At 41.7% G+C, this 16,484-nt stretch overlaps 1 protein-coding gene across 1 annotated transcript; it reads right to left on the bottom strand.

Annotated features, from left to right (window-relative positions):
- Positions 1–13,978: 13,978 nt before the first annotated feature.
- LOC100763259 (olfactory receptor 52H1) lies at positions 13,979–14,929 on the bottom strand. The gene is given in 1 exon segment (XM_027408040.1): positions 13,979–14,929. A coding segment is annotated over 1 exon segment (951 nt).
- Positions 14,930–16,484: the final 1,555 nt, after the last annotated feature.

Below are 16,484 nucleotides of genomic sequence, written 5' to 3'. Positions count from 1 at the left end.
CTTCTGTTTCTACCTGGCTCTGTCCCTGCAGGGCATAAAGGAGGCCTGTGAGTCAGTGACTATAGATTTTGGTGGTATTATAGTTAGGGAAGGGGAGGGGAAGGGGAGGAAAAGGGAGGAGTGGGGAGGAAAAGGGAGGAGAGGGGAAGAAAAGGGAGAAGAGGGGAGGGGAGGGAAGGGAAGAGAAGGGAAGGGGTAAGCTGATGTAGCATTTTCTGATCACTATGTCATGGACTGCTATGCTGAATAATGGATTTACCAACAGGATTGTGGGTTTGTTAGCATTTCCATACAATGAGTCAAAGAATTTGGCATCTAAGCAGTTAACAGACACCCAGTCACACAGTTGGTAAACAGAAGAATTATTAGGGTTTGAGTCAAATCTCATCTGCTTAAACGCCACACATTTTTGAGTGTCCTTTTCTCTCTGAATGGAATGTTCCTGCATCAGCCCAGGACTGGGGGAGGAAGGCATTCATTCTTATTAGGTAGCAGACTATGTCTCCCTTCCTCCCAGGGAAATGCACATCAGAATGGTCAGGATGAAGGAGACAGGATGTGTCTCTTCCAATCCATTTGCTGACAAATGCTAACGTGAAGCTCCTGGCCTATGATTCTTATCCCAGAGTATATGTCCATGTCCACTCTCCCAAATGTCACATTCCTCCCACTCTGTACAGGATGTTTTCCGGCTGCCCGTGACATCTTCCCCTCTAGTCTGTTCCACCACACTGTAAGTACCTGATTTTGTAGAATGTAATTCTTTGATCAGTACTGACATCTGAGATTCCTCAAATCTGACTTTGTGATTCCTGTCTCCTCTCTCCAATGGAGTCTATGGAATCAGTTTTGGGAAATCTGGTGCCCACTAAGAATAAAGGTCACCAGGTCTGGGGAAACACTGGAAGGGACTGTGGCTAGGTGCCTCCGTAACAGTGGAGTGGGTGGTCAAATTAAAATGATGGTGCTGCCACATGGCACCTTCTCTAAAATTGACCACATAGTAGGCAACAAAGCAAACCTCCATAGTTACAAAAAATTGAAATAACCCCCTGTATCTTATCAGACCACCATGCATTAAAGCTAGAATTCAGCAACAATACAAATGGCAGAAAACCTGCAAACTCTTGGAAAATGAATAACACCCATTTGCACCATTCCTGGGTTAAGGAAGAAATAAAAAAAAAAAATTAAAGACTTCCTAGAATCTAATGAGAATGCAGACACAACATATCCAAACTTATGGGACACTCTGAAAGCAGTGCTAAGAGGAAAGTTCATAGCACTAAGTGCCCACGTGAAGAAACTAGAGAAAAGTCACATTAGAGAACTGACAGAACAACTGAAAGCACTAGAGCAAAAAGAAGCAAACTCACCAAGGAGGAGTAGACGCCAGGAAATAATCAACCTGAGAGCTGAAATCAATAAAGTAGAAACTAGGAAAACATTACAAAGAATCAATGAAACAAAAGTTGGTTCTTTGAGAAGATCAACAAGATAGACAAACCTCTAGCCAAACTAACCAAAAGGCAGAGAGAGAGCATGCTAATTAACAAAATCAGAAATAAAAAGGGGGATATAACAAAGGACACTGTGGAAATCCAGAGAATCTTCAGGTCATACTTTGAAAACCTGTACTCCACAAAATTCTAAAATCTAATGGAAATGGACAGTTTCCTGGATAAATATCACTTACCAAAATTAAACCAAGATCAGATAAACAGTTTAAATCGACCCGTAACCCCTAATGAAATAGAAGCAGTCATCAAGAGCCTCCCAACCAAAAAAAAACCCAGGGCCAAATGGCTTCACTGCAGAATTCTACCAGAAATTCAAACAAGAGCTGATACCAGTACTTCTCAAACTGTTCCGCACAATAGAAGCAGATGGGATATTGCCAAACTCTTTCTACGAGGCTACAATCACTTTGATACCCAAGCCACATAAAGATAAGACTAAGAAAGAGAACTACAGACTGATATCCCTCATGAACATCAATGCTAAAATACTCAATAAAATACTGGCAAATGGAATCATAGAACATATCAGAAAAATCATCCACCACGATCAAGTAGGCTTCATCCCAGGGATGCAAGGATGGTTCAACATACGAAAACCATCAATGTAATCCACCATATAAACAAACTGAAAAAGAAAAACCACATGATCATCTCACTAGATGCTGAAAAAGCCTTTGACAAAATCCAACATCCCTTCATGATAAAGATCTTGGAGAGAACAGGAATAACAGGAACATATCTAAACATGATAAACGTAATATACACCAAACCAATAGCCAACATCAAACTAAATGGAGAGAAACTCGAAGTATTTCCTCTAAAATCAGGAACAAGACAAGGCTGTCCACTCTCTCCATACCTCTTCAATATTGTACTTGAAGTTCTAGCTAGAGCAATAAGACAAGAACAGGGGATCAAAGGGAGACAAATTGGAAAGGACGAAGTCAAACTTTCACTACTTGCAGATGACATGATAGTCTACATAAGTGACCCTAAAAACTCTACCAGGAAACTCCTACAGCTGATAAACACGTTCAGAAAGGTAGCAGGATACAAAATTAACTCAAAAAAATCTGTAGCCCTACTGTATACAAATGATCAACTCAATGAGAAAGAAATCATGGAAACATCACCTTTCACAATATCCACAAGCAACATAAAATATCTGGGGGTAACACTAACCAAAAAAGTGAAAGACCTGTACAATAAGAACTTTGAGACTTTAAAGAAAGAAATTAAAGAAGATACCAGAAAATGGAAAGATCTCCCATGCTCTTGGATAGGTAGAATTAACATAGTAAAAATGGCAATCCTACCAAAAGCAATCTACAGATTCAATGCAATCCCCATCAAAATCCCAACACAGTTTTTCACAGACATTGAAAGAACAATACTCAACATTATTTGGAAAAATAAAAAACCCAGTTTAGCCAAAACAACTCTTTACAATAAAAGATCTTCTGGAGGCATCACCATCCCTGACTTCAAGCTCTATTATAGAGCCATAGTTCTGAAAACAGCTTGGTATTGGCACAAGAATAGATAGATAGACCAATGGAATCGAATTGAAGACCCAGATATTAACCCACGCACCTACGAACACCTTATTTTTGACAAAGGTGCTAAATCTATACAATGGAAAAAAGATAGCATCTTCAACAAATGGTGCTGGCACAATTGGATTCAGACATACAGAAGACTGCAGATTGATCCATTCCTGTCACCATGCACAAAACTTAAGTGCAAATGGATCAAAGATCTCTCCATAAATCCAGCCACACTGAATCTTCTAGAAGAGAAAGTGGGAATAACCCTTGAACAAATTAGCACAGGAGACCGATTCCTGAACATCATGCCAGAAGCACAGACACTGAGGTCTGCAATCAATAAATGGGACCTCCTGAAACTGAGAAGCTTCTGTAAGGCAAAGGATACAGTCAGTAAGACAAAAAGACCACCCACAGAATGGGAAAAGATCTTCACCAACCCCACATCTGACAGAGGACTGATTTCCAAAATATACAAGGAGCTCAAGAAGCTAGCCACCAAAACACCATACAATGAAATTAAAAAGTGGGGTGCAGAACTAAACAGAGATTTTTCAACAGAGGAATCTGAAATGGCTGAAAGACACTTAAGAAAGTGTTCAAAATCCTTGGCCATCAGAGAAATGCAACTCAAAACAACTCTGAGATACCACCTCACACCTGTCAGAATGGCTAAAATCAAAAATACCAATGACAACCTATGCTGGAGAGGATGCAGAGAAGAAGGAACACTCCTCCATTGCTGGTGGGAGTGTGAACTTGTAAGACCATTCTGGAAATCAGTATGGCGGTTGCTCAGAAAAATGGGAATCAATCTACCTCAAGATCCAGCCATTCCTCTCTTGGGTATATACCCAAATAGTGCATGTTCATACAACAAGAACATATGTTCAACCATGTTCATAGCAGCATTGTTTGTAATAGCCAGAACCTGGAAGCAACCTAGATGCCCCTCAACTGAAGAATGGAAAGAGAAAATGTGGTACATTTATACAATGGAGTACTACTCAGCAGAAAAAAGCAATGGAATCTTGAAATTCGCAGGCAAATGGATGGAACTAGAAGAAACCATCCTGAGTGAGGTAACCCAATCACAAAAAGACAAACATGGTATGTACTCACTCATATATGATTTTTAGACATAGAGCAAAGGTTTACCAGCCTATAATCCTCTTCCCCAAAGAAACTAGAAATCATGAAGGACTCTAAGGGATAAATAGACCCCAGGAATGGGAAGTGGCATGAACTCCCGAGCTAATTGGGAGCATGAGGGTAGGGGAGAGGGTGCTGCCACAATAAGAGCACAAGAAGAAAAGTAGAGGAGAGGAAATGGAGGAGCAGAGATATTGAGTTGGGGGAAGAATAGAGGAGAGAGAGCAGGATGAGAGATACCATATCAGAGGGAGCCACTATAGGTCCGAGACGAGATCTGGAACTAGGGAGATCTCCAAAGACCTACAAGGATGACACGATCTGACAGTCCGGGCAGTGGAGGAGAGGATGGCCTAGAAGCCCTTCCCCTAGAATGAGATTGATAACTACTATCTATGCTATCCTATAGCCCTCATCCAGTGGCTGATGGAAGCAGAGACAGACATCCACAGAAATACACTGAGCTGAAATCTGGAACCTACTTGAAGAGAGGGAGGAATGAAGAACGAAGGGGTCTGTACCAGGTTGGAGAAACCCACAGAAACAGTTGGCCTGAAAAAGGGAAAGCATATCGACCCCAGACGCTCTTTGGGAGGCCAGTACGGGACTAATCCAGCCCCCTGATCATGGATGCCAATGGGGAGCCTCCGGAGGTGGACTGGCGTTTTGCCCTGGTGTGTGTGGGGGGGTAATATGAGAGCCCATCCCACGTGAAGGGATGCGCTCTGTCTCTGGACACATGGGGAGGGGCCTAGACCCAGCACAGGAAGATTTGGTGGACTTTGTGGAGCCCCTGTTAGGGGCCCTACCCTGCCTGGGGAGTGGTGGGTGGATGGGGTGGGGGGTAGGTTGGAGGTGGTGGAGAAGGAATGGGGGTGAGGGGAGGGAGAGGGAGAGAGGACTTACATGTGAAACAAGCCTGTTCCCTAACTTGAATTAATAATAATAAAAAAATGATGGTGCTGGAGGGAGGGGACTGTGGGGGAGAGGGGTCTCTTTACATAGCCATGTCTAGCCTCAAACTGACCCAGATCTACCTGTCCTGCCTCCAGAATCCTGGATAAACCTGAGTCAGGAATGATAGATAATACAAACATGTAATCTCAGCAGTTTGGAGGCTGAGGCAAGAAGATTATGAGTTCTAAGTCACCATAGGCTACCTCAGACACCTATACCAACACACCACCTACACCACCACCACCACCACCACAGCACACCACACCACCACACCACACCACATCACACCACACACACACCACCACCACAGCATACCACACCACCACCACATCATACCACACCACCACCACATCATACCACAGCACACCATACCACCACACCATACCACACACACCACCACACCATACCACAGCACACCATACCACCACACCATACCACACACACCACCACCACCATACCACAGCACACCATACCACCACACCATACCACACACACCACCACACCATACCACACACACCACCACCACCACCATACCACAGCATACCACACCACAACACACTACACCCTCACCCCAGCACACCACCACACCACACCACCATACCACAGCATACCACACCACCATCACATCATACCACAGCACACCATACCACCACAGCACACCACACCACACCACCACCACCATACCACAGCATACCACACCACCACCACAACACAACACACTACAACCCCACCACAGCACACCACACACACACACCACCACTACCACCACACCACTACCATGCCACACAAAACAACTCTGAAGGAAAGAATTGCGGGATAGGATTGAAGACCACAATTTTGTTGTTCAGATTCCTGAAAGTACACTCTGGTAGTATAAGCTGTCTGTTAGACTGTTAACCTGCTGTCTGAGGAACCTGGGGCAGGTGACCAGAGAACAGTTTAACAGAGCTGTCAAATTCAGCAGAGCTACTTCTGGAGTCTTCACTCATCTACACAGCCTCCTACAGAGCAGAGTTTAAAACCCACACTAGATATTCCCACATGGGAGTCATTGGTTAGGAACCAGAACTTCCTTCTGTAAGGTGATTTGCTTGCCAAGTCATGGGGACTAGCTCTCTTCCCTTACCATGGGGCCCCATAGATTCCTCTGGATGCTGAGAACACCCTGCTTGGGCTTCCTTACACAAAACAGACTACTAAGAATATAAGTTATCCCTCCCTCAGTAGCTGGGAATGCCTATCCCCAAACCGCAGGGTAAGCACAACCGGTAACCAGGCAAGGGCCCCTTAACAAAGTCCTGTGCTCAGGGTGAAGGCTCTACCAGCACACATCCTGTTGGCACCTTTCCAAGGACAACTGCTTTAGACCCTTCATGACCATAGCATATATTTCTCCTTCTGTTCCTCTCTACACACCAAGTGAGGATGGGGAGATAGAAACTGGGGACCCTCCTCCCATCCTCTAGAACAGTGGCTCTCAACCTTCCTAATGCTGTGACCCTTTAATACAGTTCCTCGTGTTGTGGTGACCCCCAATCATAAATTATTTTTATTGCCACTTCACAACTGTAATTTTGTGACCATTGTGAATCATAATGTAAATATCTGTGTTTTCTGTTGGTCTTGGGCAATCCCGGTCAAAGGATCATTCTCAACCTGGGTTGTGAATCCCAGGTTGAGAACCAGGGTTCTAGACTTACCTCTGCCCTATGCCTGACTCTCTGCAGGCAGCACCATACACTTCTCATTTTCTCCGTGTCTGCTCCATTCTCTTAATGCCCTGAGCCCTCAACCCACATGGGACTTCAGCATCTCAGTACCATTCAGCAAAGGGCATGCAGAGGAAGGCGAGAAGTAGCACTATTCTCCCTTAGCTCCAGGGACTAGACTGGCTCTGGGCTGTGCACAGAGTCCTACTGCATCTCTGTGATAGAGACACTACTGAAGACATGTCACATCTCAGGATGCTCACTGGGATATGAAAACAGCCTTACAGAAAGGCTACAGTCACATAGAGCTGAGACCACACGTGATTCCCCAGATCCAGTCCAATACTGTTCCCCATTCCTAGATCCCTTCCTTTCCTGAGAGCAGCTTCCCTTTGGCTGGTGGAAGTTGCCTGCACCACTTGTTTGAATTCTGAATGTCTGGCTGGCTGTTTCTCTTTCTAGAAAGCATCTCTGTTCTGACTCACATGTGCTCATCTTTACCAGCATCAGCCCTGGGGACAAGGGTGTTTCATGAATCAGCTGGGAACTGAGGTTTGACCCTCTAGAGACCATGCCTCATCACCATCTCTTGTTTTTCCTGATCCTCTGTGGGTGGCCTTGGGTCTTCTGAGCTCCTCCTTTCCAGGTTTCTCAAGAACTACTCTTGCCTGAGAGGCTTTAAGGACAAGGGTAGCCCTCCTGAACAGAGTAGAGCACCAGACACATGATGTCCAGCCAGATGCACAGAAGGCGGGGGGGGGGGTGTAAAAGATAAACTGGAATACTCCGTTGAGTCTGTTTTTTCTTATGATTTGGGGAGAACCAAATAATGTGGAACAATTGAATGATTCGATTCAATTGTTGGTCCTCACCTGATTTTGGAAAAAGTAAGGATGCAAATATGGCACAAAATTATATTTTTCTTGATCCTGTTTGTTCTCATTTCAGCACAAGGACAAAATTCAGAGCAGGCTCTGAAGCTGAGTTGTTCAGATGCAGATCCTACTTCTGCCACACAAAAGTTGTGACTTTACACAAGGTCCTCAGCTCCTCTCTGTCTTCATTTTCTCGTTTCTAAAATAAAGATAATCATAAATGCATTTACTCTGCATAATACTTTGTAAGGAGTAAGATATATACATACTATACACAATGCATATATATAAACATATACATCATGTAGATATACATATATAAAGTGCCACAAATCTAAAGGATTGGGATATAGCTAAGTGGTACAGTAGCTACCTAGCTTGTATGAGACCCTAGGTTCAAGCCCCTGAAGTAAAAGTTAAAGAAAACTAAACAAACCATAAATCAAAAAGTATATAATTATTTAGGGTTCAACAGTGCCTGTAATGTAATGAATATTCAGAATGCATTAAACATTATTGTTGTTGCAGTCAGCACTTTCATTACTCCAGGAATCTATCCATTAGAGACCTTCTCTGCTGCACTCTTAGTGTGCAAGTGATAGATGGCTTTTCAATATACCTTAAATTAAAAACAAAACACAAAACGTAAGTTGGAGACTGAAACAAAAATTGTGAGCAGTCAAATGGGTCTGAACTTATTTGTGCAATTGGTTAAAAGATCAAAAAGAGGGCTTCGTTTGGCAACAGAACCCGTGGGGATTAGTCTGGCTATAAGACCATTGCTAAATAAAATGAGAAGATGGGATACCGCCCTCACACGCCTCCTTGCCTTACCATTCTGACACAAAACTGTGAGACAGAGGAGGAATGAGAATGCCTTGTGCCAGATTCTCAAAGGTGACTGCACAGTGGCCCTTTGTATAGCAGGAAGCTAAGCGCAGAGTGTCAAGGAGCACATACAGGGCAGTGTAGCAACAGCAGCTTACACAGCCTGCTTTCCTCTGGTTCTATGAAAATAAACCAAAGTCTTGACAACCTATTTCATTAATTTTGACCTTCAATGTTGAACTCAATGTGGAAAAGATCCAAGGAGAGGTTATAAGGGAAGCTTTGTTACAAGGAGTCTTCAGATCATGTCTAGGGTCTGAATAATGTTGGCTGATGAACTGCTACTGCTCATGAGACAGATTTCTTACCTCTGTGCTATGGAAACTGGATTAAAGATGAGAAAAGGGTATCTTGTCTCCATCCACCAATTTCTGCCTCAGCTCTTACTTTTCCAGCTCATTCAGCTGACAGGGTTCCCAGAACTCAGAATCTCAGAAACTCCAAAGATACTTCTAGGGCAAGCTGAGAGAAAGAAGGTGCAAGTGCATAGGATTTATGGGCTTCTCCTGTGAGCTCCTCCTGGGTGATGAATGTCCAGCCCCTGTGGGCCTTAGGTCTCAGCTGTGCAGTGTTGATGAGGAATTAACAGAGATTCGAGGCTATCTCTGTGGAATTTCCCAGGCCCTGGGTTTACATGTCTGACATACTCAGAACTTAGGGAGAGAAGGAAACTGGGCCAAGAGATCCCCAAAGATCCATTGCATGTGTAGAGCATGCTCTACACAAATAGTAAAGCCAGTTGTCATCAGGAAGTTATTACTGTTCTTAGGGACTGTCTCCATCCCATATGCGCTGTGTAAAGAGACTAAGTATTTTAATGGAAACAGCATGGATACTGTTCTTCCAGACTGAATTTCCAAATAAACCTTCACTACTATGCAGCCTTGAGTATTCTCAACTCTTCCAAGCTTAATATTTTCTTGGTGTGATGAAGATTGTACACACACACACACACACACCAAGAAAAAGTGGCTGTGCTTACTTAGTATCATGTGAAGCATCCTACAAGTACATTTAACACACCTGAATTGACACAGCACTCAAAAGGCTGTATGACAGCTGGGTCGTGGTGGCACACGCCTTTGATCCCAGCACTCGGGAGGCAGAGGCAAGAGGATCTCTGTGAGTCTGAGGCCAACCTGGTCTACAGAATGAGTGCCAGGACAGGCTCCAAAACTAGACAAAGAAATTTCCCCCAAAAAATGTTGTATGACTTGGTAAGAGGAGCTTGACAGCAAATTGGCTATGTTAGGTGCCAGTTAGATCGACATGGAGAGGCTCTTAGATGCCAATAATAGACATTATTGTTCATGACACTTGGTTCTCCCCAAACAATACAATTTCCCATCTTTGACAACTAATGGCTTTCATTGTCACCACAGAAATCCAAGTTCATACTTGGTTTCAGTTCCTAGTCATAATGAAATGTTTTGCATGCATTTCTAAGTCAGATGACAAGAAGAATAACCAAAAGTCTATAGATGAAGTCTATAGATGAAGAATCCACATGCAAAGAAATACACAGAATTCGACAATTTATGTATGAAAAAGTAACCTGGTGGGTTTTGCATAATTATTATCTATCAGTACAAAACAGAACATAGAGTTTCATCCATGATCTGATGGTGAAACATAAAGTTTGTAACCTTCCATGCCATGGATGAGTAGGGCAACAAATCTGAACTTATGGGAAGATAAAGAGGAGGGAGTTTTAAAATTATAATCTCAGCTTTCCAAATGATGAATCTGAAGTGAAAGTAGCAATGATGACAGTATAGACACAGACAGAGTGACTAATACAATCTGCAAATCCAAAATCCATACACTTTATTTTTGTACTGACAAGGTCAGAAAGCCAACATTCCCCGGGAAGGTGATGGCTTCTGGGAACAAGGAAGTCAGTTGTTTGTTTTTTGTTTTGTTTTTTGTTTTAACAATCTTCCCTCTAGTAGATAGATTCTACAGGAGATGGCCACATAGCCAAGAATATATGGGCATCACAAATTGAACTTGATGGGTTTAAAAAGAAAAAAGTTGGGTTTGGGTGAATACAAAAAGTAGTGGACTTGGGAGGAGCTGGGGAGCAGATTAATGTGATCAAAACACATCTATGAAATTGTCAACTAATAGAAATAGTAAGTAGTTAATTAATTTTAAAAGACTAAGATCATTTATAAAAAGCCAAGGCTCATGTAAGGTCACTGAGAAGCCGGAAGATAGGAAAGTAATAGCAGCCATCTGAGCAGAGACAGAGAATGGTGGGAGGGGGAAAGATGAGACAGTACACACAATGGTTCCTTCTCTCTTTTGTTTTGCTTTGTAACTCCATTAGTCTTTCATGGAAGCCATTCATGCGTGTCAGTGAATAATCTTGGGTTTTACCACCAAGATGAATAGAGTATGTACTTTCAAGTTATCTTAACTCAGAATATATTTATTTATTGAATCCTCAGAAAGCTTTTAAAATATCACCTCTTAGCTAATCTGTGTTCTCAGCAAGATGGAAATCACCAGAAAAAAAAATTGCCAGAAAATACTCTGCTGTGTGGGAGAACTTAGTAGCTCAGCACAGAAAGCAGAATCCTTACAGAGTATGATGTGATTTTGATTACTAGACTTCTAACAGACACAGAGTAGATGGGTGGGTACCAGAGGCCAGAGTGGCAAGAGGCAGTAAACAGGGAGATAGGACTTTGAAACCAAAGTCTGTAGAGCTGAACATTAAAAAATAATAATAATAAGTTCTAGTGACTTCACAGTGATTAGACTGGGTTCTGAAAATAACAATTTGTGTACTTCAAAATTGATTTTTAAAGATAGACCCAAAAATATTCCTGCTGCAAATAAATAAATGAGAGATAGATCTGTCAGTTACATTGAATCATTTCACGATATATGCATGCACAGAAATATACATTTTACCTTATGTCTATTTCTTTCTTTTTAATCAACAAAAAATTAATAAAAGACATGGCATCTTAATTTCAAAATTAGTAACTATACAATTTAAATTTTGAAAAGACAACTACAGTTAACAATAATAATAAAACATGCCCTGCAACTCTTAAATATTTTTCTGTATCCTTAGTCTATTTTAATGATTCCGAGCTCAGTGGAATGTCACCAAGATTTTATGTCAGGTCTGTATTGATGATCTTTTTGCTGCAAACCTTAGAAAGTCACTTCAAGGCAGAGGTCCTGCTCTTCAGATAGTGAGATTTGTATAATGTCTTTGGATAGTATTAAGCTACTGACTTAATTCATTTAGTATTCTCTGTCTCTTTATTAGTATACAAAATAAGAGGGGTTTCATTGTGGCATTTCCATACACACTTTTTGTTGATCCCTCTCCATTCTCCTATTCTCCTTCTGCTGTTCCTACTTCTCCCCACAGTGCCAATCTTCTGCTTTCACAGCACACATATTCTATTACCCAGATCTCCCCCACTTAAAATCTTTTACCCAAAGTGGCAATGGAATATAGATGTGATAAGAAAGAAAAGGTGGTACTTTCTGGAGGAAACAGGGGACTGGGTAGAGGAGAGAGGATAACAAGAGTGAAAAACAATTGAGAACAAAGCATAACCACATCGTTGTATGAAAATACCATCATGAAATGAAAATCATTTTGTTAAGCCAGGTGTGGTGATTCAGGCCTGCAGTCCCCAGAAAATTGCCTCCAATTGGAAGCCAACCTATTCTACTAGTGAGTTCCAGGCCAGCTTCTGCTGCAGAGTAAGGGAGACAATCTCAAAACAACACAAAATTGTAAGTAAAGGGAGAGCAGAGAGACAGTAGGAAGCCATGGAGAGAAATAAGCCAGATGCTTCTCCTCCTTAATAAAGTATCAGAAGATAATGCCAAAGACTGAATATATGACCCAAAGAAATGTAAGTGTATCATGTAGAGCCTAGGTGTGTAAATACCAGGAAAGACAGCACACTGCACCAGAGACTGGGGAGGTGGAAATGGGCTGAGAAGTTGAGATGGCTGCTTTTTATAATAAGCCTTGTAGAATTTCATCCATCTGTAACCTGGATTTTCTAAATGTAATCAGTTAACTCAAAATTAAAGGAAGAAGAAAAGACCTCTTTTCCCTTTTCATGGTCTCCTTTCTAGTCTTATGGTACACACACACACACACACACACACACACACACACACACACACACACACACACACACACACACCTATTTAAAATATTGGATCCATATTAGAGAAATGCAATGTTTGTCTTTCTGAATCTGGGCAACTTTGCTTAATACAATAATTTCCAACTCCATTTTCCTGCAAATTTGTTGTTTTGTTTTTCTTTTTGACTGACTAAAACTCCATTGTTTAGGTATGATGGGTTCTTTTTTAAAGTAATTTTTCATTTTTGAGATTATAATATAATTACATCATCTCCCCTTTCCCATTCATCCCTGAAACCCGCACACCATGGTACCATTCATGCCTAACAGATAACTATACTTATTCCAACACTTGGTTGTCATGAATAGAGCAGCAATAAACATGGATTGCAACTATCTCTGTAGTAAGACTTGCCATCTTTTTAAGCCCCAGAATATTTGCATGTACAATCCAGAGACCCTCAAGCCCTCTGATTGGCATGAATGAATTTTTAGTTTAGTGTCTAAATAGATTGGCTTGAGGTCCATGAATTGTGAGAACTCTGACTCCCTAATTCCAACCTGTTTTCAAGGGTTTTAATCCCCTGAAAAGATCTCTACAGCTTACAATCTAAATGAATCTTGGAGGCCAGAAGCTATTTTCTCACAGTGCCAAGCTAGCACCCCTGGCATTGGTGTGCACACTAATTTTCTCATCTCTGGAGCACTGCTGACCCAGCTGTGTTATGTTGGGCTAAAGGGCTTTGGAGAGTTATGGGAGACACATTTAAAGTCAGTTATTCAGAAACCTAAAATGTACAGTAACTATGATTGGATACCATTCATTATGAATACCCAATTATCTATATGTTAATCCCTTGAATGAGTGATTTTTCACTTAACCTCCATTTAGTCTATTTTCTTCAGTATCTCTGTCTGCAAGTGCCAGTCACAATTTCCAAATCAGATTGATTTTTCACTTAGGTTAACTCTATTCTGTCCTCATCTCTTTCTTCTTTGTCAGTGTCATACAACAGAAGTCATCAAGGATTTTTTCTTATCCAGAAGACTATGTGTCACTGAGTCCTGCCTGGTACACAGAGCATCTACAAGTAGTTCTGGCCTTAAATAGAGTTCCCTTGTTTTGCCACACTGTTTCATTCCTGCTTAAAGCATATGCATAGTGAAATTCTTCTGCCTTTTCTGCTGATCAATAGATCAACCTTCTGTTCTCTTGGCAGAAAATAAAAGAATGACTTTTTCTCTGATCTGATTGGTTTTCACTCCATAGACAATAGGGTTCATTGCTGGTGGAATAACAATGTAGAGATTGGCGAACATGATGTGGAATGTGAGGGAGACATTGTGTCCAAAGTGATGAGCAAGAATGGAGAAAAAGGCAGGTGTGTAAAACATGAGTATGACACAGACATGGGAACCACAGGTGCCCAAGGCCTTCTGGCATGCATCTCTAGAAGGAAGGCGAAACACAGCACATAGGATGAGGGTATAGGAGATGGTAATGAGGACCACATCTGAGATGACTGTCATGATGGGAACACAAAATCCATACCAGATGTTGATGGAGATATCTGCACATGCCAGTCGGGCAACACCTATGTGCTCACAGTATGTGTGAGGTATGATGCGTGTCCTACAGAAAGGCAAGCGTGTCAACAAGAATACAACTGGCAAGATGACGCAGAAGCTTCAAAAGGAGATGCCCACAACAATCTTGATAATAGTCTTGGGAGTCAAGATGGTAGCATATCTCAAGGGCGAGCAGATGGCCACATAGCGATCAAATGCCATGGCCATTAGAATGGCTGAGTCCAGGACAAAGCTATAGTGGTGGAAGAACATTTGTGTCAGGCAGCCTGGGAATGTGATTTCTTGAGCCCCCATCCAAAAGATACTGAGTGTTTTAGGCACACCAGCTGTGGACAAGATGAGATCAGTCATTGCCAGCATGGACAGAAAAAAAAACATGGGTTCATGAAGGCTCCTTTCCACCACGATGAGGTAGAGAAGTATACAGTTTCCCACAACAGCTATAATGTAGATCACACAGAAGGGAATGCCGATCCAAACATGGAATTGTTCCAAGCCTGGGATACCCACCAAAAGGAAGGGCCCTAGGTTGTAACTGCTCACATTAAAGGTAATCATGGCAGGGCACGTTGTCTCCCAGCCTCACGTCCTAAGAACAGAGATGATAACAACATTCAGTGTCATTTGAGTCACTCTCACTTCAAACCAAGTATCATTATGGACTCCTGAAGTAATTTGTCATCCACTATGACTTTTTGAAGTGATAAATGATTGACAATGATGACAGCAATGTGCATGTATCAGGTCATCCCAGACACACCATGGTTACTCCAACTAAGGAAAAAAATCTTTTGTTCTTCCAGCTATCCTCTAATTGGCATATAGTTTCTAGGGAGCATTCCAGACTATCTGAATTCTATATTATACACTGTCTTTTGGTGTATATCGACAGATTACAAGACACACTTCTTTTTCACAAGTTAGTAGATTGCATTTTTTATGGACATTATTGGTTAATCCTTGCATGGTCACTCTGTCATTCTAGAATATCTATCTGTGCCTCAAGACAAACAACTATTTGCTTCTAAACTACCTAAAGACTATGGATCTTAGATTTCTGAGGACAAAAGCTTGTATTGCTAACTAGTAGTCTGATTCAGATCAGTAAATACAAGTTGAATTCCAACAAGATGCTGGGTCACATATGTAACTAAAATTTAAATTAGAAAAGGCCCTTATAGGGAAGAAAAGGAAGGATGCAGAGGTCATGAGGAAGCAGAAATTTTGAGTCAGGTGTAGATTAGAAGAAAGGACATATGATAGGTAGGATTTTAGTTGGGGGGTGGTAGAGGAGGAAGGGAGGGAAAAAGGAACTGGGATTGTCATCTAATTCAATCTTGTTTGTAATTCAAATACATAAAAAATGAAAAAAAAAGAAAAGGCCCTTATAGCTGTTACTCAGAAGTCCTTTACTTAAAAATAAGACCAGGAGAGTTAGTGTTCACCATACTGTACACTACACAAGTGTATATATCTTGATTATATGTTATATGTTAGGATTTTTGCTGGGCAGTAGTTGCACACCCCTTTAAACCCAGCATTTGGGAAGCAGAAGCAGGCAGATCTCTGTGATTTCAAGGCCAGCCTGGTCTACAGAGCTAGTTCAAGGACAGCTAGAGCTGTTACACAGAGAAGCCCTGCCTTGAAAAAAGAACATTTTTATCTAAAAAAAAGATTTCACCATCCAAAAGGATATGTGATAAGTATTGGTTCTCAACATATTGGTAGCACCCCTTTGGCAAACCTCTATCTCCAAAAATATTTACATTATGATTCATAACATAGCAAAATTACAGTAATTAAGTAGCTAAGATGATAATTTTATGGTTGAGGTCACCACAGCATGAGGAACCGGATTGAAGGGTCACAGCACTGGGAGGGTTGAGAATCACCAAGCTAGAGTCTCAGTAAAACCCAATCTGCATTTGCATTCTCTCTACAGGTTAACATCCTACGTTTTCATTTCCACTGCCGTGACAAAACAACCTGACCAAAAGCCATGCAAAGTAAAGGAGAGGGGGTCTTGGTCTTATTCAGCTCACAAGTCCAGGTTTCAGGAATTTGCCACAGGAACTGGAAGCAAAATTTGAAGGCAAGCCTGCTTGCTTTTCCA

This window comes from Cricetulus griseus, chromosome 3, assembly GCF_003668045.3.
Source record: "Cricetulus griseus strain 17A/GY chromosome 3, alternate assembly CriGri-PICRH-1.0, whole genome shotgun sequence".
Classification (NCBI taxonomy): Eukaryota; Metazoa; Chordata; class Mammalia; order Rodentia; family Cricetidae; genus Cricetulus; species Cricetulus griseus.
Note: the sequence above shows the minus strand (reverse complement) of the source record. Positions and strands in the feature narration are given on the sequence as shown.